The sequence below is a fragment of the Narcine bancroftii genome, chromosome 12, assembly GCF_036971445.1.
Source record: "Narcine bancroftii isolate sNarBan1 chromosome 12, sNarBan1.hap1, whole genome shotgun sequence".
Lineage (NCBI taxonomy): Eukaryota > Metazoa > Chordata > Chondrichthyes > Torpediniformes > Narcinidae > Narcine > Narcine bancroftii.
In genome coordinates, this window is record NC_091480.1 from 40,431,191 (window position 1) to 40,454,835 (window position 23,645).

Below are 23,645 nucleotides of genomic sequence, written 5' to 3' on the forward strand. Positions count from 1 at the left end.
TGTGGAGGAGCACTGTCTCCGCTCCCCACTTTCCTCAAGTCTGCACCAGTGGCAGCGCTGCTATGTGTGCAGTATCCTACATTTGAAGGATCAGCCTACATTGAGAGCAGTGGTTCTCAACCTTTTTCTTTCCACTCACATACCACTTTCAGTAATCCCTTTGCTAAGTGGGTGGAAGGAAAAAGGTTGAAAACCACTGTTTTAATCATACCTCATTGACTCGTTATGTGCACGGTTTCAGAACTCCAAAGGAAATGGGCCAATGACAATTTTTTCTCAAGCCAAATATTTCAGTAACAATTGGGTCTAGAGCAGTGATTCTCAACCTTCCCACTTGTGTACCACCTTATGCAATCCCTTAACCAATCACAGAGCACCTATGGCATACTTAAAAGTGGGATGTGAGTGGAAAGAAAGGTCAAGAACCACTGATTTAGAACTTTTCTCAGTGTCCAAAGGCTTTTTTAAATTATATATCTATTTCAAGTTTTAAGTATTTTTCTCAATCTTCAGGGCCAAATGGCAGATTATTTAAAATATCCAAAACTTTACTGTTTTTATTGTAAAATTTGGCCAAGTGGTAATAGGTTTGTTATTAGCTTCATGAAAGTTTCAGGTGTCATTCTAACACTGCAGTGCTTTTAATTTTTGATGCAAATGAAGCCTTTATTCCAAGTATCTCAAAGCCTGGTTTTAATTCTGTGGGATATCTTTTATAAATAGGCAAGCTAGCTTCTACTTGGCCCCATTTTGAATCCTTTTGCATGATTAAAATCTAAGTTTTAACATTTTAGTTTAGAAAATATCCAGGCTAGAATTTAATGCTGCCATTCACGTGTCTTTTTTAGGGGGTTATTTTCAAATCCTGGAGCCTATTTTGATCCATAAACCCCTGTACATTTGGAAGAGTAGGAGGAAACCAGAGTTCCTGGAGGAAATGCAGACAGGTAGTGGGGAGAATGTACAAACTCCTAACGGTGCTAGATTGAAACCTGCGTTACTGCCGCTCCTCATTAATGAGGTGGAGAACACCCACTGTAGCTTTTTTTGGACTTTTTGGTTTCTGCCTCAAATGGATAATTAAATGCCATTGACCAAGTGATGAGCAATCTGTAGCTTCAGCTTAATGAAATGTTACACAGGTGTTGAATTTGACCCATAAGCATCTCTTCAAGCTTAATGTCACATGCAACTGAAATTAGCCAAAACTTGTCTCAAGGAAAAATTTTTTATTGTCTGGAAACAAAGATAGCCTTGTACAAAATACTGCATAGCAGACATTTCTATGTATAAACCTCTCTCTTGCTATAACTAGCAGAAAAAAAAATCATAATCCCTTTTCTACCTCACCCACATCTTTGGTAATTTGATTTTTCATTTACAATTAAAAATTCTGGTGCTCTCTTCAATCAAGAGAACCAAAGTAGACCAGGTACATTCAGGTGAAACAGCAGATATTAGCCAGCAATATAAATGGTTAGCAACTGGTCCTTGGGCTCAGCCCTCTGCTACCAGTTTCTGCTCCAGCTCATTGACTCATTTTTCAGTACGTAACAGCTATAAGTAGGAGGGAAATCAAATTGCATCAGTGATGAGTTATACATTTATCCTGAGGAAGTAGTTGATTTAGACATAATTAGCATTCAATTTTTCAAAGTAGATTGTATTTGAGTCTATTAAAAATACTACTTGAGCTCATTTTGCACCACTATCATGTAAACATTGGGGGCCAGTGTAATAACTATCATGTGTTGCATCAGTAGTGTTTGCGTGGCATAAACCTCATCGATTGAGTGGAGCACTTTACATTTTTGAACCTGACCAATTTTCCCTGTTTATGACTCCAGCTCACAGTTGGTTCTTTTGCATAGTAAAGCAGCTGTTCTCCCCATCTTTAAGGTCATGATGAGAAGCTGGCGTACAGCTACGGAACTGTTCTCTCTTCCATGTGTTTCACCTTGTGGAACTGTCCATCTGAGAACTTTATGACCAAATTCATAATTTGTATCTTTCCCAATCTTACTGATAGTGTTTCCAGTGTAAAGTTAAACAAGAAACTCCTGTATTTATGGTCAGGTTTATGAAAGTGAAGACTTCAACAGATATTTTGTTCTCTGAAATGCCATCTTACTCTATTTTACATGAAGCACTTCAGCTGCATGAACATGTTCTTCAGTTCCATAGATTACCACAGGCACATGTGCTGTCTGAAGCCACCTACCTCTCTGGCTTGGCACAGTTCATGTTCAGGGTTTTGGAAGGCTGATGATAGTACATGTGAAAGAGCCTCTCATGGCTGCATATCTGCATGGCTTGGTATGTATGGAGCAAAAGCTTCGGGAATCTGGATGTGAAGTATTGCACAAACTGCTCTGGTATCTCTCCCAATGTCTCTTGTACCTCCACTGGTAGTTCATGGTAATGATGTTTCTGTGGAGTCATTATTGAATTAGATATACACAAAGATTTTTTTGAGTAATGACTACACTGATCTCAAGGTATGACTATCAAATAGACATGCAGAGTAATGGTCCGGTCCTTGTACTGTGCCCCAACTTAGGTATCTTATAAAAGCCTATAATTTCAACTTTTGAGGATTTATTCTGCCATTCATATGTCCCCTTATTGCAATGGCCAAAGGCCGGTTCAAACTATTAGCCATATGCTCTCAGGGTTCTTATCACCCCAGCTCCTAGAGTCTTGAAAGCAACCCTTTTCCGTAACACTTGGTCCCCTTCCCTAACCCTTTCGATTATAGATGTGCAAGGTTTTGATGTGGCCATCAGTGGATAAGCCTATTCCTCACCTTATTTCTCATGGCCCGGAGAAGATCACGCACCGAGTTTCCTTTATAGGTCCGAAACTTTCTCAAGTCTTGGGAAGGGCAAAAAGAAATCAGTTTTCATTTATACCTGTACATGTCATTAAACAATTATCAACAATCTTGCAATTGCTCACCTGTTTGTAAAGGAACAGAGATGTGCATCCTCCAGTTCGTTCTTACTACCATTCTTCCACTGGCCTCCAGTTTACTAACTATAGGTCCTTCCAATGGTTCCTTTTCTATCCGATCACTCACATCCTAATAGAAAGTAATTGTTGAAAACAACATTGTACATGCAATTACTGGAAAGTTATTTCATGGATACTTCAGACTGGCTGAAGAAATTTGAACAGCTCTAGGGTCAAAAGTTGAATCCATGAAATTATAACCTGGCCAGATAGGATGCAATCAAAGGATATAAAATCCATATGGTCCCAATGGATTAAAGTTGTGCCAAGGGAATTGTTAGATTATGCAAGTATGCTAACCAAATGACTGCTGGTTCATGTTAACATAGTAACTTGACATGAATTGTAAACTGCAGATCAGAAAACAAAACTGGAGGTACAGGGGGAAAAAAAAACAGCATTCGTGAAAAGAGAAACTGAGCCCACGAGTTCTAGAGTTTCTATCCTGTCAATCCCTCTTGGAATCTCAAATGTTTCAATGGTAGCATCTAAGAACATTAGTAGGTCATCTGGCCCGTCGAGAGATTGTGGCTGATCTCTCGTTATTTTTTAAATCCAAGTGAGTGCAGGCTCAATCTCTCAATTTGAAAAGTAGGTGGGAAGATCTCAGGCATGAAATTTACTGCACAATCAGTCCTGTGAAGAGCCCATTTTTGACATTGTTTGTCTTTCTTGACCACCTGTTTCCAGCATCGTCTGTTTTTATTTCATTTTTCCAGCATTTTTACTTTGTCATTTACTTAATAATCGTCTACTACTCAAATCAATTTATTCTTAACCATCAACAAAATGTTGTTAATTGTACAATCAAGTAGTGATTTCTCATTAACAATTAAGCATTCAGTTTGGGTTTTGTCACACCTCTCAGCCCCATATTTCAAATCGTCTGGATTCAAGCATCTACGAAGAGCTGAATTTCAGATATGAATTGATTGCCTGCCCTGACATTATTCATTGTATTTGACCAAATGCGACATTAAGGAGTTCTGGTAAAAATTAATTCAGTGGGCATCAAAGAAAAACACTTTAGTTGTTGGGAGCCATACCATGCACAACAGACAATGGTTGAGTCTTTATGCAGTATTCATCTCAGCCCCAGGATTTCACTGGAGGAGCTCCTCAGGGCAGAATCTCAAGAACAACTATTTTTTCAGCTGCATCATTAATGAGCTTCCTTTCAGAAGTGGGAGGTTTTCTGATGAATGTCCAATTACATTTCTAACCCATGTGTGGTTTTCTGCATGCAACAAAATCTAAATCTTTTATGGAAAGATGTAAATTTAGGCATACAGCACAGAAACAGGCCATTTCACCCCACACCGCCCAATTTACACCCCATTAACCTACACCCCTGTACATTTTTCTAAAGCACCCATTCTCAACCTTCGGACTGCTCAAAGTTTATGGGCCCCCATCCCTGCAAAGCAATCATTTATTTGGTTTCTTTTGTACATAAAAAACAAAAAATATTTTATGATTTCAGTCCATGGCACCCCTTGAATGTGCTGTGGCCCCTGTTGAGAACAGCTGATTCTAGACAAGATTTAGGAATGATCTGAAAAGTGGCAGAAATACTAATCAGTGACCATCTCCACAAGACAAAGTTAAAGCACTATCCTTATGTCCTCACCATCAAGATTCTGGGGTCACCTGAAACTCAAATGAACCAGCCATAAAAACTGTGGCAACAAATGAGCTCAGAAGCTGAGTATCCAGCAAATAACTCACCCTAATGTATATTTGCTCTAAACAAGTGAGGACACTACTGACTTGGATGAGTGCAGCATCAATCACTCAAGAATCTCCATTCCATTCAGGGCTCTACTTGTTTTCAAACTTTCCTCAAGTCTGCACCAGTGGCGGCGCTGCTATGTGTGCAGTATCCTACATTGAAAGGATCAGCCTGCATTGAGAGCAGTGGTTTTCAACCTTTTCCTTTCCACTCACATACCACATACCTATGTCATAGGTGCTCTGACCTATGGGATAACTTAAAGTGGTATGTGAGTAGGAAGAAAAAGTTTGAAAACCACTGTTTTAATCGTACCTAATTGACTCGTTATGTGCATGGTTTCATGACTCCAAAGGAAATGGGCCAATGACAATTTTTCTCAAGCAAAATGTTTCAATAACAATTGGGTCTAGAGCAATGGTTCTCAACCTTTTGTCCCCCCACTTTAAGTAATCCCTATGGCATAGGGATTACTTAAAGTGTTATGTGAGTGGACAGAAAAAGTTTGTAAACCACTGCCCTACATTAATCATTCACTCCAGTAACTGCAGCCTCTTTTCAAAATGCCCAGGCATTTCCTAAACCTGCAACTGCTATCACCAAGTGGAAAATGACTGCAAGTGCATGGGAACACCCCCTACAGTTGCCTTCCAAGTCGCACATATCCTGTCTTGCAAATATAGTACCAGGGCTTCATCGTTGCTGGGTTGAAATCCTGGAACTCCTTCATCAGGACAGCAGCAATTCAAGAAGCAGCCCACCACCTCTCAAGGGCAATTAGGGATAGAAATAAACACTGACCTTAACAATGATGTTTAGCGTATGCGAATGAAAAAAAGAATGCAAATCTTTTTTATTTAAACAATGTTGGACTACAATTGAAGTCAGCATTTAGTTCAGGTTTAATCATCTGTTAATTTCATTTGAAATTCTCTCCAACACATTGAGCGATCGCTCTGAGCATTAGTCCGAGAATTAATTGCTGATTCATCAGATTGTAACCCTCTGCTCTTCTGCAAATGTCAGCTATTAAGCAGTGTTAGTGCAAAAATTGGAGTTTTTTCATAATTTCTGATTAAATATTTAGGTTTTGGTTGTAAAATGAAACATCACAATCATTATCCTACCAGTTTTAATCAGGAATTGAAACTCAGGTACCCAAAACAAGCAGAACATTGATATAAATGATGTGTCTGGTTTATTGTGAATGATGTTAATCATTTGTGATACTCCTAAATTCCCAATAGATCAAGAATCAATCTCAACTGGTCTCAAAAATTTAGAAATACATTGAGATGATGAACTGATGATAGTGCAAGAGCTATCCCAATTTCTGTCCTTTCTAACTATTAATTTTAGTGGAAATTATCCAAGCTTGTTCCTGATGAAAGGAGGTGTTTCTAGTTTCTAGATTTCCCATTCATTAAAAGTAAAAGGATGAGCTGATTGGGAGTTTGTGATCTTTCCTCGTAGTGAATCTAGAATCTCAGTGACTCTGAAGGGACCCTCTTTGCTTCTCTTTCTCCATTTGGTAGGGGCGCCAGACAATGCTCATGGCGACTATCAAGTTGCCCTCTTGCAGCAGTCAAGTTGAAGCCAATCACGTGTAGCACATGACAATTGAAGGAACCATTATACCTTTATACCAAAGAAATTCAGAAAAAAAAGTCTTCCCTACTCAGTCCAATACAAGCCTCTTATTTACTCTCTATATTGGCCACATTGAACAAAATTTTGATTTTTCTACTGAGGGAAAGTTACCTGAAAGAATTGAAGTTGCTTTTCTTTACTCCAGAAGAAGGGATGTTTCAGGACACATTGAGAGGAGGGGCGTTGCTGTGGATTGTCACTGATCATTTGTTCGATTAGGTTTTTACCCACAATATTCTCTAAAAAAGGTTAGAACAATAAATTGTTTAATGACTTTTTAAATTAAAACCACTGTAAAACCTAATCCTTTTCTTAAAAAAAACCTGGATGTAATTGCACATTCTATTAGGGGCTCCTGAACAATGTTAAGAATCCACCTCCACTGTGGGCAGTGCTTCAGAGTAATCACTGCCCCGGCCAGAATAAAGTCACTGTTGAATCCGATGTCCTGCTAGCTCAGTATCAGAGGAGACAAACATTGGACTGTTAAGTAGGTTAAGAATAACTTGCTCAATCTGAATAAAAAGTTTAGAGTGCATTAAAAGTGAGAGGCAACACTGAAAAAAAGAACATGCTGCTACTGCCAATGTCTTTTCCCATGGGGGAACCAAACCAATTTATTTCTAAAGTACTGATGCACACATCTTCCATATTTTGATTCAAACATTTCTGTGGGATTGATACCATTTAGTTGGATTATTTAGTTTCAGGTGTATTTCAGAAGTATATTAATTTCTTCTTGTGCTTTGACTTTACAGCAAGCTTTCTTAAAATTGTTTGGAGTTTGCAGCCAACAAAGTGTGCCAAGAATTCTAACAACACACCAGCAAGACTGATGTGAGGCATTCATTTAGGATCTTTCCATGTGCTCCTGCTTCCTTTTGAAGATCTTTCTGATCTCTCATTGTTTCCAGTCTAGACTACCTACATATTATTTACCTCTCTGACACTCCTGTTACATCATCTTAATTTCTCACTTTTTATACTCACTCCCCTTTCTCTCATTTGATTGTACTACATCCCTCTAGTGACAACATAGATATGCTTTATCCAAATCATCTCCTAAAGTTTACCCACTCCATTGTCCCAGTTCCTCCAGGTTCAGGTTCTTTATCAAAGTCAATCTAAATGACTTTAAATGCTATACCAATGAAGGTTGCTTCACACAATCCACTTCATTTTGTTGAAACAAACAGAAAAATACATCCTTCACTGGGCTAGAAAAGTAGAAATAAAGTCCTTCAAAACTTCTTTCCCTATTCCCAATATAGCTTGGCTACTAGATTATCTGAACCCTCTCTTTATCACTATCTGGAATATCTTCATAACTTGCTCCTTTGTTTTTCACACTAGTGGTGGGAATTAGAATATTAATCAATATTTGAAACTCATGTTGCAGACATCTCAGACTTTTTCTAATAAAAACTGACTTTGTCATGCAATTGGTTTCTACTGTTTTAACAAGTTATTGCAGATCTGTTCCAAGGACACACTGACTTTTCCCACAGATGTCTGCATAAGGCTGAAACCAAACTTTTATTAACTGCATTGAAACTGCTGGTTAGATTTTCCACATTTTGTTCATGAGCTGTTGGCAGTAGAGCAAGCTAAGCTTTGAGAAATAGCTAATTACTTAATAATAGATCCAATGTAGAGCTTTGATATGGTTTTGATAATCTGACCGGAATAGACATTTTGCGCTAACAATGCTGGGATGTAAAATCCAAGCTATAATCAAATTCAAACATTAATAATTTTTTTTACCGTATGTCTCTTGTTCAAAGTACTCTAACGTGTACCGCCCTATTGAGATATTACTCTGCCGCCTGAACGATTCACCAAATGGATGCTTCCCCTCAGAAACAACGTAGTAAAAGACACAGCCTGCTGAGAAAATGTCGATTGCATACGTCTGTTGGGGAAAATAGCGGTGTCAGAATGAAGCGATTCTAGCATATACATACAAAATGAAAAATAAACTCAACGTCATTATTGTAAAATAGAATTCTTGCCCGACCTCCTCCATCAGACACCATTCAGAAGCTAGTTATTGCTATTCCTGTTATTTGCCCTCCTCACCGCTTCTGAATCCTGATGCCAGTTGTGTTTAGTTGTCCTGAATCCTGAGTTCATTGTCTTGCCCAATCATCTGTTCTAAATTCTGGTGTCATTAGAACCTCAGAAACTCAAATTGCAGTGAACTATGTAGCCCTTTAACCTGACTCTGCCCCGTCATTCAATAACACCATGGCTGATTTGACCTTTAGTTAGTTTTTCTGCTGAATCCACATAACTTGATTCCCCTGTGTTCCAAAAGCTTACCATTCTCAGCCTCAATTATCCTTAATGATTGAGAATCTATAGCATTTTACGGCAGAGAAATCAGGATTCACAAATCTGAGAGAAGAAATCCTCCATTTTCAGTTTTAAACTGATAACCTCTATCTGGGATCCTTCACGATAAAAATATCATATACTGCTCTTTTGTTGCCTTGCACTTTTATTCTTCTATCACCTGACTGTCTCATCAACACTCCAGATGTCCCTGACCACTGAATGAATCTAAATTATTTCTTAAATAGAGGCATTCACAGCAACATTTTTCAGGACACTATTGACCAGAAGTTAAACTGGACCACCCACACAAACACATTGGATGTGAGAGCAGATCAGAGGCTTTGTTTCAACCAAGTCCTTCTCTCTCTTCTAAGTTTCAGAAAATACAAACCTAGCCTGTGTAAGCTGTCTGGTAATGACAACCTATCGTTCCAGGTATTAGTTTAGCAGACCTCCTCTGAACTGTTTCCAATGCATCAGTGGCATACACAAAAGTGCTGGAGAAATTCAGCAGGCCATGAAGCAGTGTACCCAACATTTGGACCTGAGCCCTTTGTTGTTACAAACAAAATGCAGGCAAGCACCTGAAAAAAAGGTGGAGGGTGCAGAGGAGGGAAGAAAGGACACGGGGAGGAGCAGAGGCCATCAGGCAAGAGGTCAGAAGGGATAATGGTGGAAGGGCAGAAGAGAAGTGATAGGGAGAGGAGGTAATTCTCAATGGAGAAGGAAGGGGTTAAGATGGAGGAAAAGAGACAGTGAGACAGGAAAAGCAGATGGGGAGGGGCTTAAGGAAAATGGAGGTCTTGTTCATGCCATCTGGTTGGAGAGTGCCCAGACACAATATTAGGTGTTGTTCTTCCAATTTGCAGGTAGCCTCAGTTTGGCAGTGATGAGGCCATGAACAGACATGTCAGTGTGGGAATGGGGTGTGTGTGCAATTAAAATGGTTGGTCATTGGGAGATCCCTGTCAATACTACAGGACAGAGCGAAGGTGTACAACAAAACGATCTCCCAGTCTCCCTCCATCCAGTTTCTCCGATGAACAGGAGGCCTGTGTAGCATTTCCTGCAGTCACAAAGGCAGGTACCAAGGGAGGAGATGAGTGGATGAGGGAGTCCTGGAGGATGTAGTCGCTGTGGAAAGCTGAGAGGGGAAGATGTGTCTGGTGGTGGTGCAAATTGCGGATGGTAACATGTTCAATGCAAAGGCTGGGGGGATGGGGAATCCTGTCTTTGTTGCATCTTTGGGCAGAAGGGGCCAAGGCAGATGCGTGGAAAGTAGAGGAGATGCTGGTAAGGGCTGAGTTAATGACAGGAAAGAGGACACACCTCTCTCCCTGACCTAAGTAGTCCTTCCAAATTAAGGAACAATTGTGAATGTGCAAGGGTCATCTACTGCATCCAGCACTCCTGTTGTGGCCTCCTCTACATCAGAGAGACTGGGCATAGACTGGGAGATTGATTTGTTGACCCCTTCGCTCTGTCTGCTGCAGTAACAGGGACCTCCCAATCGCCACCCATTTTAATTCCACACTCATTTCCGTACCGACATGCCTGTTCATGGTTTGCCTAATCAAGGCTATCTGCAAATTGGAGGAACAACACTTAATAGATTGCAAAACATTGACTTCTCCAGTTTCCATTAGGTCCCTCCCCTGTCTCTTTTTCCTTATCTCTGTCTCCTTTTCTCCAGCCTCCCACCCATTTCCTTCTCCATTCAGTTGGTCTGTGCTCCTTCCCCTCCCCCTTCTTCCCTCCACTCCATTTCCCCCACCCCCCCCCCCCCCCCCACCTTTACAGGTGTCGCTTGCTTTTGCTCACATCTTGACTGAAGTCCATTGTTGGAAATGCATCAGGTAGCATTTCAATCTGAAGAAATCGTTTTTCTTCGTGAATTGATGAAAAAACAATGAGATAAGTGGGGAGACCAGCGGGGACTCCCTGAGGAAGTCGGAGTGCTGTCACTGGGAGTCCAGACCCGCAGTAAAACTTTTAAAATGCCTTCTGTTGAATTGCAGCAGGAACTGCAGTTACCTTGTTCTGCCACGATGTCAGAGAGAGCAGAGCTGAGCTTTACGGAGTCACAGTGTATGCAATTAAATGGAGTTATTCAAGCTATTGTAAAACCTTTGTTGACATCTCAAATGAATGAAATGGCTCGAATGAATGCTGGTACAAGTTCAGAATTAAATATGGTAAAGACACGTGTGTCTTAATATGAAGAATTAGAGGAGTCACGTGATGGAGTAGTGGCCGGACGGTGAACTCCAGCCCTCTCCAGAAAAGTCGGAAAAAACAAAGGAAAACACAAAGGCACAAAAATAAAAATTAAAGAAAAGTGAGTATAAAGGTGGAAAGAAGATGGCGACGAAAAAAGAAAAATCGAAATCAACGGTAAGAAGAGAGGAAGAGAAGACAACGGAAGAAGAAGGAGAAGGCCTTACCTGTTCGAAGAGGCCCGCGGTGGAGAGAGAAACCCGCTCCCTCAGGTCGGTAGAAAGTGGACTACAAAAATGGCTCGCTGAGCCGAGTAAAAGTGCGCAACCGCGCATGCTCATGCAAAAAACACACCGACGGGAGGGGTGACCAGCTGGGGAGTCGATCTCCACAGCCGGCAATGACAGCTGCAGAACACCTGCAGCAAGAGGAGAACATAGAAGGCAACGAAAACAAGAAAGAAAAGAAAAGGGCAACAAAGAAACAACGGATGGCCAACCCAGAGGAAGAAGAAGAGGAAGAGGAAGAGTACAGTGAAATAGAAGAAGAAGGGAAAGGCAAGATAAAGGATATACTTTCTCTTATTAAAGAATACATGGAGTCATTTAAAGAATGGCAAGCGCAAGAATTTAATGATTTAAGAAGAAGAATAAACAATACAGAAGAGAAAATGAATAAAATAGATATGACCTTAACAGAAATAGGAAAGAGAATGGACAAGATGGAAGAGCGGAAAGCAGCAGTAGAAATGGAGGTAGAGGACTTAAAAAAGAAATTAGAGGAATCTAATAAAAAAGTTATAGAGACACAAGAACTGTTAGCTCAGAAAATAGATATAATGGAAAATTATAACAGAAGAAATAACATAAAGATAGTGGGCCTTAAGGAAGATGAAGAAGGCAAGAATATGAGAGAGTTTATGAAAGATTGGATCCCCAGGATCCTAGGATGTCCAGAACTACAGCAAGATATGGAAATAGAAAGGGCACATAGAGCATTGGCCTTTAAACCACAACCACAACAAAGGCCAAGATCTATTTTAGTAAAATTCCTAAGATATACTACAAGAGAAAAGGTACTGGAGAAGACAATGGAAAAAGTAAGAGAGGGCAACAAGCCACTGGAGTACAAAGGGCAAAAAATCTTCATTTATCCAGATATAAGTTTTGAACTCCTGAAGAAGAGAAAGGAGTTCAATACAGCAAAGGTGATTTTATGGAAGAAAGGGTATAAATTTATACTAAAGCATCCAGCGGTATTGAAAATATTTATTCCAGGACAACAGAACAGACTATTCTCGGATCCAGAGGAAGCACGAAAATTTGCAGAACAATTACAAAATAGACTGAGGGATGAAGACGTGTAACGAGAGTATAAAAGACTGAGAACTAAAAAGACACATAAGTTTTGAACTCCTGAAGAAGAGAAAGGAGTTCAATACATCGAAAACGATCTTATGGGGAAAAAAAAACTATTCTCGGATCCAGAGGAAGCAAGGAAATTTGCAGAACAACTACAAAACAACCAGAAAGATGAAGATATGTAATAAGAGTAAAAATGACCACGATTTATATGTATGTGGGTAAAGAGGTATATGTGTGTATATGTATAATGTGCATACATGAATGTATCCGTATTTAGAGGAAACTTGGAGAATCAAAGCAGATGGAATAATGTGAAAATTGTTGGTTTGCCAGAAGGTATAGAAGGACAAGATCCTCTTCGTCTCTTTAAAGACTGGATTCCGCAAATATTAGGGCAAGAACTTTTCTCTGGGGGATTGGTACTGGAAAGAGCCCATAGAGCTTTAAGAAGAACACCCTCAGCTGGTCAACCACAAGACTGGTAATAATTCAATGTTTGAGTTATTTGGATAGAGAAGCCATACTTTGACTTGCAGTACAAAATGCGAGACAACGACAACCCCATTATTGATTCAGAATAGCAGAGTTTTTTTTATCCTGATTTGAGTCAAGAAGTCATTCAACGTCGACGTCGATTCAATCCAGTTAAAGAAGTTTTGTGGCGTAAAGGTTATAAGTCTACTTTTCGTTACCCTGCAGTGTTGAAGGTGTTTTATGGAGACTATCAATTTCGGTTTTTTGAAACTGATCGTGAAGCAATGATTTTTGATGATTCATTGCCGGATTATAAGAGGACATAGACGTAGTCCACCATTATCTCCTAAAGAAAAATCTCATTGCTCTGGAAATGGAAGAAATGGCAGAAATGGGAAAAACAGGAATGGAAAGAGTTCATCTCCTTCTGAAATGGGATCTTCGAGATTGGAATCTTCTGGATGAAAAGAAGGATTTTCTTATTCTATTTTTTCTCTTGTTATTATGATATTTTGATGTTATTGACTGTTTGGCTGGGGAGGGGGAGATTTACTCTAAGTTCTTTACTAGTCATCAGCCACTGGTGGGTGACCCACACCCAATTTTTGTTTAGGGGATTACTACCTTTTGGTAGTTTTTTTGGGGGGGGGGGGGAATTTTCTTTTTTTTTCTTTATTTTTTTTTAGTTTTTAATTTGTGATTTTTTTCTATTGGAGGGCCTATATACGTTGATTTGAGTTGTTATATAAAGATATTATTGGTATTTAGTAATAATAGTAGATATGTCAAGCCGAACAGGAGTGTGGGTATGACAACGACTCTGTATACGCTAATCTTTGTGAGGTTTTTCAGTTGGTTGTTCTTCCAGACTCTTTTGTGTAGTCTTCCAAAGGCGCTATTTGCCTTGGCGAGTGTGTTGTCTATCTCATTGTTGATCCTTTCATCCGATGAAATGGTGTAGCCGAGATAAGTAAACTGGTTGACCATTTTGAGTTCAGTGTGCCCGATGGAGATGTGGTGGGGGGGTGGGGGGGGGCTGGTAGTCATGGTGGGGAGCTGGCTGATGGAGGACCTCAGTTTTCTTCAGGCTGACTTCCAGGCCAAACATTTTGGCAGTTTCCGCAAAACAGGACGTCAAGCGCTGAAGAGCTGGCTCTGAATGGGCAACTAAAGCGGCATCGTCTGCAAAGAGTAGTTCACGGACAAGTTGCTCTTGTGTCTTGGTGTGAGCTTGCAGGCGCCTCAGATTGAAGAGACTGCCATCCGTGCGGTACTGGATGTAAACAGCGTCTTTATTGTTGAGGTCTTTCATGGCTTGTTTCAGCATCATGCTGAAGAAGATTGAAAAGAGGGTTGGTGCGAGAACGCAGCCTTGCTTCACGCCATTGTTTCTACCGGCATCACCTACAGCTCCTAGAACGCTTCCACCAGCGTTGTCTCCACTCATCCTCAACATTCTTTGGAGCGACTTCATCACCAACATCGAAGTACTCGAGATGGTAGAGGCCGACAGCATCGAATCCACGCTGCTGAAGATCCAACTGCGCTGGGTAGGTCACGTCCAGAATGGAGGACCAAGATCATGTTATATGGCGAGCTCTCCACTGGCCACCGAGACAGAGGTGCAGCAAAGAAGAGGTACAAGGACTGCCTAAAGAAATCTCTTGGTGCCTGCCACATTGACCACCGCCAGTGGGCTGATATCACCTCACACCATGCATCTTGGTGCCTCACAGTTCGGCGGGCAGCAACCCCCTTTGAAGAAGACCGCAGAGCCCACCTCACTGACAAAAGACAAAGGAGGAAAAACCCAACACCCAACCCCAACCAACCAATTTTCCCTTGCAACCGCTGCAACCGTGTCTGCCTGTCCCGCATCGGACTTGTCAGCCGCAAACGAGCCTGCAGCTGACGTGGACATTACCTCTCCATAAATCTTCATCCGCGAAGTCAAGCCAAAGAAAAAGAAAGATATGTCAAAGTTGAGGTTTGCTACTTTTAATGTTCGAGGATTAAATACTCCAATTAAGCATAAGCGAATCTTGGCGTATATTAAGAAAATGAAAATTGATATTGCCTTTTTACAAGAAACACATTTGAATGTGAAGGAAAGTGTGAAATTAAAAAGGGACTGGGTTGGGCATGTATATTCTTCTTCATTTATTTCTAGAGCTAGAGGTGTAGCAATTTTGATACATAAAAATGTATCTTTTGAATTACAATCAATGGAGGAAAAGGCACGATATATTCTTAAATTCAATTGTAAGATTTTTAGTGAATTTTGGCTTTACTTAATATTTATGCCCCAAATGCAGATGATGAAATATTTATTTCAGATGCATTTTTATGTTTGGGTCAGGCTAATGATAATATTTTAGTTGGTGGTGATTTTAATTGTGTTTTGGAACCTTTATTAGATAAATCTCCGAAGAAAGTTAAAAAATCCAAGATGGCAATTCAGGTCCAAGCGTTGATGAAAGATCTTAATTTAGTAGATATTTGGAGATGTCTTAATCTGACAGAGAAAGATTTTTCCTTTTATTCAACTAGACATGAATCGTTTTCAAGGATTGACTTCTTTTTAGTATCGGCACATTTACAAGGGAAAATACAACAAATGGAATATAAAAGTAGGGTGATTTCAGATCATTCTCTGTTATATTTTACATATGAAACTTCTGAGAAAATTCAAATAGCTTATTGTTGAAGATTTAATACAATGTTGTTAAAAATGTGGAATTTATTGATTTTTGAAAAAACAAATTAATTTTTTTTGGAAAGAATATTCTAATTCTGTTCAAAGTAAGTTTGCATTATGGGATGCTATGAAAGCCTATTTGAGAGGACAAATAATTAGTTATACTTCTAAAATAAAAAAGAATCGATTAAATCAGAGTCTTGAATTAGAGAAACAGATCGATGAGTTAAAAAGGAATTTCAGAAAGATGCTACAGAAGATCAGAAAATAGAATTATCTAGGCTGAAATTGAAATATAATACTTTGCAATCTTATCAATTTGAATGTGTGATTAATAGGACTAAATTACAGTATTACGAATGGGGAGAAAAAGCACATAAGGTATTGGCGTGGCAATTAAAGAAAGAACAGATATAGAGGACTATTAATGCTGTTAGACGGAATTCTCTTATTACATAAACCTCATGAGATTAATGATGAATTTTATTCATTTTATAAAAAGTTATATACATCTGAAGGAAAACAGGAAACTGGATAGATTGATCTTTTTTTTGTCACAGTTGAATTTACCGATATTAGAGGATGGAGATATACAGGAGTTAGAAGAACCATTTACTGATTCGGAAATTAAAATGGCTATGCTGGAAATACCGAACGGTAAATTGCCTGGTGATGATGGATTTTTGGTTGAATTTTATAATTTTTTTAATGATGATTTATCTACAGTGTTTGGGGATGTATTACGTCAAATTGGAGAACATTATGAATTACCTAAGTCTTGTTCTAGTGCTTTAATTACAGTAATTCCAAAAAAAGATAGAGATCCTTTGAAAGTATCTTCATATAGACCAATTTCATTGTTAAATGTAGATTATAAAATAATAGCTAAAATATTAGCGAATAGATTGGCTAAATTTTTACCAAAGTTGATTTATATGGATCAAACAGGTTTTATAAAGAATAGATATGCTTCAGATAACATTTTGCATGTGATTAGTTTGATTAATAGATTTTGACAATCTTTAGATCACCCAATGGTGATATCCTTAGATGCAGAAAAAGCATTTGATAGAGTTGAATGGAATTTTTTGTTTAAAGTTTTGGAGAAATTTAAGTTTGGTCCTTCTTTTATTGGTTGGATTAGGGCTCTATATAGTAAACCGGTAGCTAGAGTATTGACGAATGGTTTGATTTTGGAATCTTTTAAGTTAACTCGATCAACTCGTCAAGGTTGTCCTTTATCACCAGCATTAGTGATTGAACCTTTAGCACAATTGATAAGACAAAAAACACAGATACAACGTATGAAAGTTTTAGATGAGGAGTATAAAATTAATTTATTTGCTGATGATGTATTGGTGTATTTAATAAACCCACCTCAGTCACTTTTGCATTTGAAGGAATCTTTAATACAACATGGATGCCTTTCTGGATATAAATTGGGAAAAAAGTGAAATATTACCGGTAAGTGAAGAAATTATTCAGTTTATAGGAATATTATTAATTTGAAGTGGACTGATCAAATTAAATATCTGGGTATAATTTTGAATGTTAATTATCAATCTTTATATAAATTAAATTATGCTCCATTAATTGAAAAAAAACTGATTTGATTAAATGGAAAGATTTACCTATTAATTTAATGGGAAGGATAAATACAATTAAGATGAATATCTTTCCGCGTATACAATGTTTGTTTCAATCTATTCCGTATTTACTTGATAAATTTTTTTTCGAAATTTGAATTAAATGGTTAGGGAGTTTTTATGGAAGGGTAAATTTTCGAGAGTAGCTTTGAATAAATTAACTTGGAAATATGAGTTAGGGGGACTACGTTTACCACATTTTCAAAATTATTATGAGGCAATTCAACTGTGACAAAAAAAAGATCAATCTATCCAGTTTCCTGTTTTCCTTCAGATGTATATAACTTTTTATAAAATGAATAAAATTCATCATAAATTTATTAGTTCTTTGATGGATTTGGTACGGCCTCCTAGTTGGGCTAAAATTGAGATGGCAAGTATTTCTGAATTTGAAATACATCAATTTTTGTTTAGGTGGAATATAAATTTGTTACAACACTATAATGTGCCTATACTAAAACATTTAATAAAGTTATGGATAAAGAAAAATAAAATGATAGGCTCTACGGGTAAATTATTGGCTTTGACTCCGTTGTTTAATAATCAACTTATTTCTTTTTCAATACATAATCAAAGTTTATTGCATTGGAGATTTAAAGGTGTGAAAAATTTGGGAGATTGTTTTAAAGAGGGTAAGTTTTTATCTTTTAATCAGATAAGGGAAGATTTTGGTATTGATAAGAACTCTTTATTTCTTTATTATCAAATTCGATCTTTGGTAAAATGTATGTTTGGTAGAGATATGATTTTTACCTAAAATGACTAAATTTGAGACTTTTCTTATGAAGGTACCAGAGATGGGTTATATTTCATCTATGTATCAAATATTACAGGATGGTATGGATAAAAAGGGTTGGGATAGATCTAAAATTAAACGGGAAGCGGGTATTGGTTTTATTTTTTCTGAAGAGGATTGGTTAGATATCTGTTATGATAGTGTAACTAGATTGATAAATGCACATTATGCAATGATTCATTACAAATTTTTACATTAATTATATTAGACACCTGAAAAATTAAAAAAATATGGTTTTAATGAATCAGATTTGTGTTTTAGATGTAGTGATACGGTTGGAACTTTTTTTCATGCTGTTTGGTTATGTATACATAAACAATCATTTTGGAAGAAAATTCAATCGTTTTTAGAATATCTGTATAAGATTAAAATAGTTTTAGATCCAACAGTATTTTTATTGGGTAGTTTGCAACCTCTGAAAGGTTTGGGATTAGATAAATTCCAGCTTACTTTTGTATATTTAGCTTTATCCGTAGCGAAAAAATGTATTGCTAGTACGTGGAAAGATACAAATATGATTGATATTAATAGATGGCATAATGAGATGAAATATTGTTTAATAATGGAAAAATTATAACTTTTTATTAATAAGTGGCTGTTATACTCAGAATATTTACATTTCAATTTATATTGATTAGATTTTAATATGTATATTTAACTTTTTCTTTAATATTCTTTCTTTTTTCTTTTTTTATGGCTCTCTTTAGGAGAGTTGGCTGAAGGGGGGGTCTTTTCTTTTCTTTTTTTTTCTATAACATTCATGTTCATGTTTAATTGCTGCATATGTCATATATTATCTGTTTTTTAAATGAATAAATAAAGTTTAAAAAAAATATCTTGATTGAAAGCTCGGTTACCCTTTGCTTCCAATTGATGCTGTGTGACCTGCTGAGTTTCCCCAGCACTTTTGTGTATTGCACCATAATCACAGGTAACTAAAGATGGACAATTATAATAATTAATTAAATTTAAAAAATCCCAACTCACTCTCCTGCTTATCCAGCCTGCACACTTGTCTTGTTTACGTGCAGTGAGTTCTGCTGTTAGTGCTGTTTTCTTTCACAACGTTTATCTGTCCAGAGTTCTGGTATCAGTCATGATTATCTATCCTGTTCAGCTGGACCTGATCTCAGCATCATGCCAGTGACTCATACAGCACAGAAACAAGCCCTTCAGCCCACCAAGTGCGCACCAGCCATCAAACACCCATTTATTTTAACCCGACAGTTATCACATTATTCTCTGCTTGCCATCAACTCCCTCTTGATTTTGCCACACACCAGGGGCATCTGGCAGTTACCAATGAACCTACAAATGAGCACATCTTTGGGATGTGGAAACAAACTGGAGCACCTAGAATTCACAAGTGAGAATGCAAACACCACAGTGTCTGTCTTGGAGATTGGAATTAAACTGGGGTTGCTGGAGCTGTGAGGGTTCAACAATATATGCTGTGCCAGATGCACAGTACTGCCCAATTGTCCTGAATGTTCTCTTCATCTGATCTGACTCCTAGTGCTTGCCTGGCTGCTCAGTCACAGCTTTTTTCCTCAATTGAACACATTTAAAATGGCAAAGATGGCCAAATACAGAGATGTTCCAGCTATATTTACACATGTAAACTAAATATTCTCACGTTACTGAATTTACATCTGAAACATCAGCCACATAAATGAAAGCATAGGAGACATAATACAGATTAGTCAGCATGAAATAGAATCCAAATATTGATACTGATTTTGGATGTTCCATCCAAATGTTAATAGTCTTGACTAATGCAGATTAACCCCATGATTTCCTTTATAGTCATGTAATGTTGATCTTCTGAGATCAATGCGTTCAATTTTATGTCAGAACTTACAGGCTTATCTTTGGGATCCTCTCGTAAAACCTCTGGCGCAATCCAGCCCTCTGTTCCAGGTATTCCAGAACGCAGGCTAAAACTCTGATGCCCCATGGATAGTTTCTTACACAGGCCGAAGTCTGAGATCACTGCCCTTACATTCCCATGAGAGTTTGGCAGGGAGATGAGGATGTTGCGTGGCTTCAAATCACGATGAACTAGAACCCAGAATCACAGAAATAAAAGAAAGATTAGATTTAACAGCAATCTGCAACTTCAGATTCTTTGGAATATTAAGTGGACAAGAAAAATGTATGGTAGATTAGAATTATATATTAAAAAGGAGGGTGAGTAAGGGATTAAATCAAGTGGTTTACAAACAATAATACCAATCTTGACCTGATAGGCCAAACATGCAGGTTTAGATTTTTTGGCGAACACAAGCAAGTTCTTACCAATATTAAGGGAATGTAGATGGGCTAGGCCAGACATTGTCTGAAAGAGTGCTGTTACTGGATCCAGATTAATATGGTCAAATTTGGAATCTTCCACATACTGAAAAATGAAGCAAAATAAAGTATTCAGGATATCTGAAACAAGAGCTGCAAGTGTCAGAAATTCAGTGGGTCAGAACTGATGATCTGAAATGCAAACGCACCTCATTCTCTCCATATGAATATACAAACCTTAAATTCTGCCTGACCAAAACCAGAAGCTCCACAAACTCAGGTGCAACAAAGAGGAGAAATAGAGGTTGCATTCTCTTCAGAATATTTGATCATGTTTTAAGGGTTACATATGGAACAAAGCACCCTCAAAAGTGTTGCATCTAATATTCCCAGGCAGCATAGGTTATATAAAGAAGAAATAATCATCTACATTGTCCTGTTGTACAAAATACACATACATGATATGCCCTCCCACTAACTGGTAGGAATAGTGCAACAATGGAAATAATACATTCCAGTTCAGGTGCAAGATGGATTCCATCCAAATGAACTTCTGTTATTGGTGTCCAATTGTCCTCATTATCACCTCTAATGCTTGCAGAATTAAGTTATTTTGTGCTGTTTGTCCTTTGAAATATTTAGTGGTATCATTTAGAGGGCGGCGACAATAAACAGCCTCGTAAAATTGATTTGCCTCCATTAAAATATGTTTTGAAGGGGAAAAGGAACATCTCTAACTTTGTTTAAATGAATGTAATGGGAGATTAATAATCAAGAACATTATTACTAATTCTTTTTATTAAAGAATGTTCAATATAATGTTCTTGTCCAAGCACAGTAATTATACTCAACAACCATACAAAACCAAGTTCACTTTGTCCCAAAATCTATGATCTATTGAATCCACTATACCACCTGCATAAATATTCCTCAATAGTTGCATAGTGCAGCCATTCTCAATGGAGACACTGATGGCCACAGTAAAAGCCTTATTTTTTCTTAAGACCATAAGACATAGGAGCAGAAATAAGCTATTCAGCCCATCAAGTCTGCCCCACCATTTAATCATGAGCTGGTCTATTTTTCCACTCAGCCCCACTGCTTGGCCTTCTCCCCATAACCTTTGACACCCTGGCTAGTCAAGAAATGCCCTGGCTAATCACTTCACCTAACATAAATATTTTTATGTTTTTAATGTAGTCAGTAGGAGAGAAATATCAAAGAAACTAAAACTTGACGGCTTCACAGGGAAGCGGGCCTATAAACTCTGAGCAGAGTCCTAAGGGGCCATAACCAAAAAATGTTGAGAATGGCTGGTAAATAACTCATTTGCCTATGTGTGAAAGCAGATACTCATGTTTCCCTTTAACACCTAATTTCCCGATTTTAAACGTTCTTGAAAGCTTCATCAAAGTGTACATTTTATCTAGATATATGTTCTTAGCCTCTTGATCATTTTGTAAATATTGACCAGGTGACAGTCTTCAACGAGAATATGTTCCAACCAAATAGGTTTGGAGAGCAAGATGAAAAACCAAATAATTAATCAGAAAGCCCCTGATTCACCTCTTGTAGTGTAGCTGCACACAGCTCGATTGCAATGTAATAAAACTGCTTATCCCTTTCAGTGCAGAAATAGCGAACGACATTGGGATGCTCATCAGATTCCCGAAGGAGCTGAACTTCACGGTCGGCAAAATTGAAACATTCAGGGAGAATTCTTTTCACAGCAATGTTACGGTCATCAAAAGTGCCCCTGGGTGGTGAATTGGATATTAGTTACTTTTAATGACAAGTTAAAACACTTCATAAATAAGTACAGTAAAACCCCTGGCATCCGACTCTATGGGGATTGGTAGATGGCAGATAAGCAAGTTTTTAAGTTGTTTGGGACTCACAATGCCTAACTAACAACACCCTCATTAAGAATAAACAGTTTGAAAAACAAAAAAAAATACTGTACTTAAACCAAACAACTTCATTTGCATGAATATATAAACTTTAAAGCACATTATTTTCAGTCGCATTCTTTGAAAACCAAAGTAGGACATGCACAGTAAATAGTTGGGCACTGAGGAGTGCGGTAGAACAGAGGGATCTGGGAATACAGAAAGATAATTCCCTGAAAGTGGGGTCACAGGTACTGTAGCTGGAGTCATAAAGAGAGCTTTTGGTACATTGGCCTTCCTAAATCAAAGTGTTGAGAAGAGGAGTTGGTTTGTTATGATGAAGTTGTAGAAGACATTGGCAAAGCCAAATTTGGAGTATTGTGTACAGTTTTGGTCACCTAACTACAAGAAGGATGTCAACAGATTGAAAGAGTGCAAAGGAGATTTACAAGGACATTGCTGGAACTTGAACAACTGAGTGTCAGGAAAAGGTTAGGATTTTATTCCCTGAAGTGTAGAAAAATATGGGGAGATTTGATAAAGGAATACAAAATTATTATTGGTATAGAGTAAATGCAAGCAGGTTTTTTCCACTGAGGTTCGGAGAGATTAAAAAGTGGAGGACATGGGTTAAGGGTGAAAGAAAATTTAAAGGGAACATTAGGGGGAACTTCTTTATGCAGAGAGTGGTGGGAATATGGAACAAGATGCCAGCTGAATTGGTAAATGCAGTCTGAATTTTGATATCTAAGAAAGATTTGGACAGATATGGATGGGAGGGATATGGTTCAGGTGAAGGTCAGTGGGACTGGGAATATAATAGTTCAACACAGACTAGAAGGGCAATGTTCTATGGTTTTAAATAATGAGAGGCACACGTATGGTAGACAGTCAGAATATTTTTCCCATAATAAACTTGTTCAATACTAAAAGATATGCCTTTAAGGTATATGGGAGGAGTGGATGGATAGATTTTTAAATAGATTTTTTTTACATAGGGGTGGAATGGGGTGCCAGCAGCACTGGTGGAAGTAGACATGAAAGTAGCATTTAAGATGCTTCTAGATGGACAAGTGGATGTGAAGGGAATAAAAAGAACATAGATATAAGATCAGAAATAGGCTATTTGGCTCATCGAACCTGCCCCAGCATTCTTCCACTCAGCCCCACTTGCTGGCCTTCTCTCCATAAATTTCGATGCCATGACTAATTAATCTCTGCCTTGATTTGGCCTCCACAACCACCTATGGCAACAAATTCCATAGATTCAACACCCTCTGGCTAAAGAAATTTCTCCTTATTTCTGTTCTATGTGGACACCCTTCAATCCTGAAGTTGTACCCTCTTGTTCTAGACTCTCCCAACCTTTCTATATTTACTCTGTACATGCCTTTCAACATTCAAAATGTTTGAATAAGATCCCCTTTCATTATATAAATTCCAATGAGTTCAGGCCAAGAGCCATCATTTTCCTCATATGATAACCCTTTCATTCCAGAATCATCCTTATGAACCTCCAATGAACGGTCTCCAATGTC

At 38.1% G+C, this 23,645-nt stretch overlaps 1 protein-coding gene across 7 annotated transcripts in view; it reads right to left on the bottom strand.

Moving 5' to 3' along the window:
- Positions 1-1,209: 1,209 nt before the first annotated feature.
- Positions 1,210-23,645, bottom strand: part of ern2 (endoplasmic reticulum to nucleus signaling 2) — a 158,816-nt gene continuing 136,380 nt past the window's right edge. For all 7 annotated transcript variants that reach the window (XM_069906036.1, XM_069906033.1, XM_069906035.1 and 4 more), the window contains 9 exons: positions 21,785-21,974; positions 20,225-20,324; positions 19,788-19,987; positions 8,159-8,306; positions 6,506-6,633; positions 2,959-3,082; positions 2,807-2,874; positions 2,222-2,430; positions 1,210-1,557 (listed from right to left, as the gene is read on the bottom strand). In XM_069906036.1, coding sequence (XP_069762137.1) covers positions 1,509-1,557; positions 2,222-2,430; positions 2,807-2,874; positions 2,959-3,082; positions 6,506-6,633; positions 8,159-8,306; positions 19,788-19,987; positions 20,225-20,324; positions 21,785-21,974 — 1,216 coding nt within the window. In that variant the 3' untranslated portion in view covers positions 1,210-1,508. The remainder of the gene's footprint in view (positions 1,558-2,221; positions 2,431-2,806; positions 2,875-2,958; positions 3,083-6,505; positions 6,634-8,158; positions 8,307-19,787; positions 19,988-20,224; positions 20,325-21,784; positions 21,975-23,645) is intronic.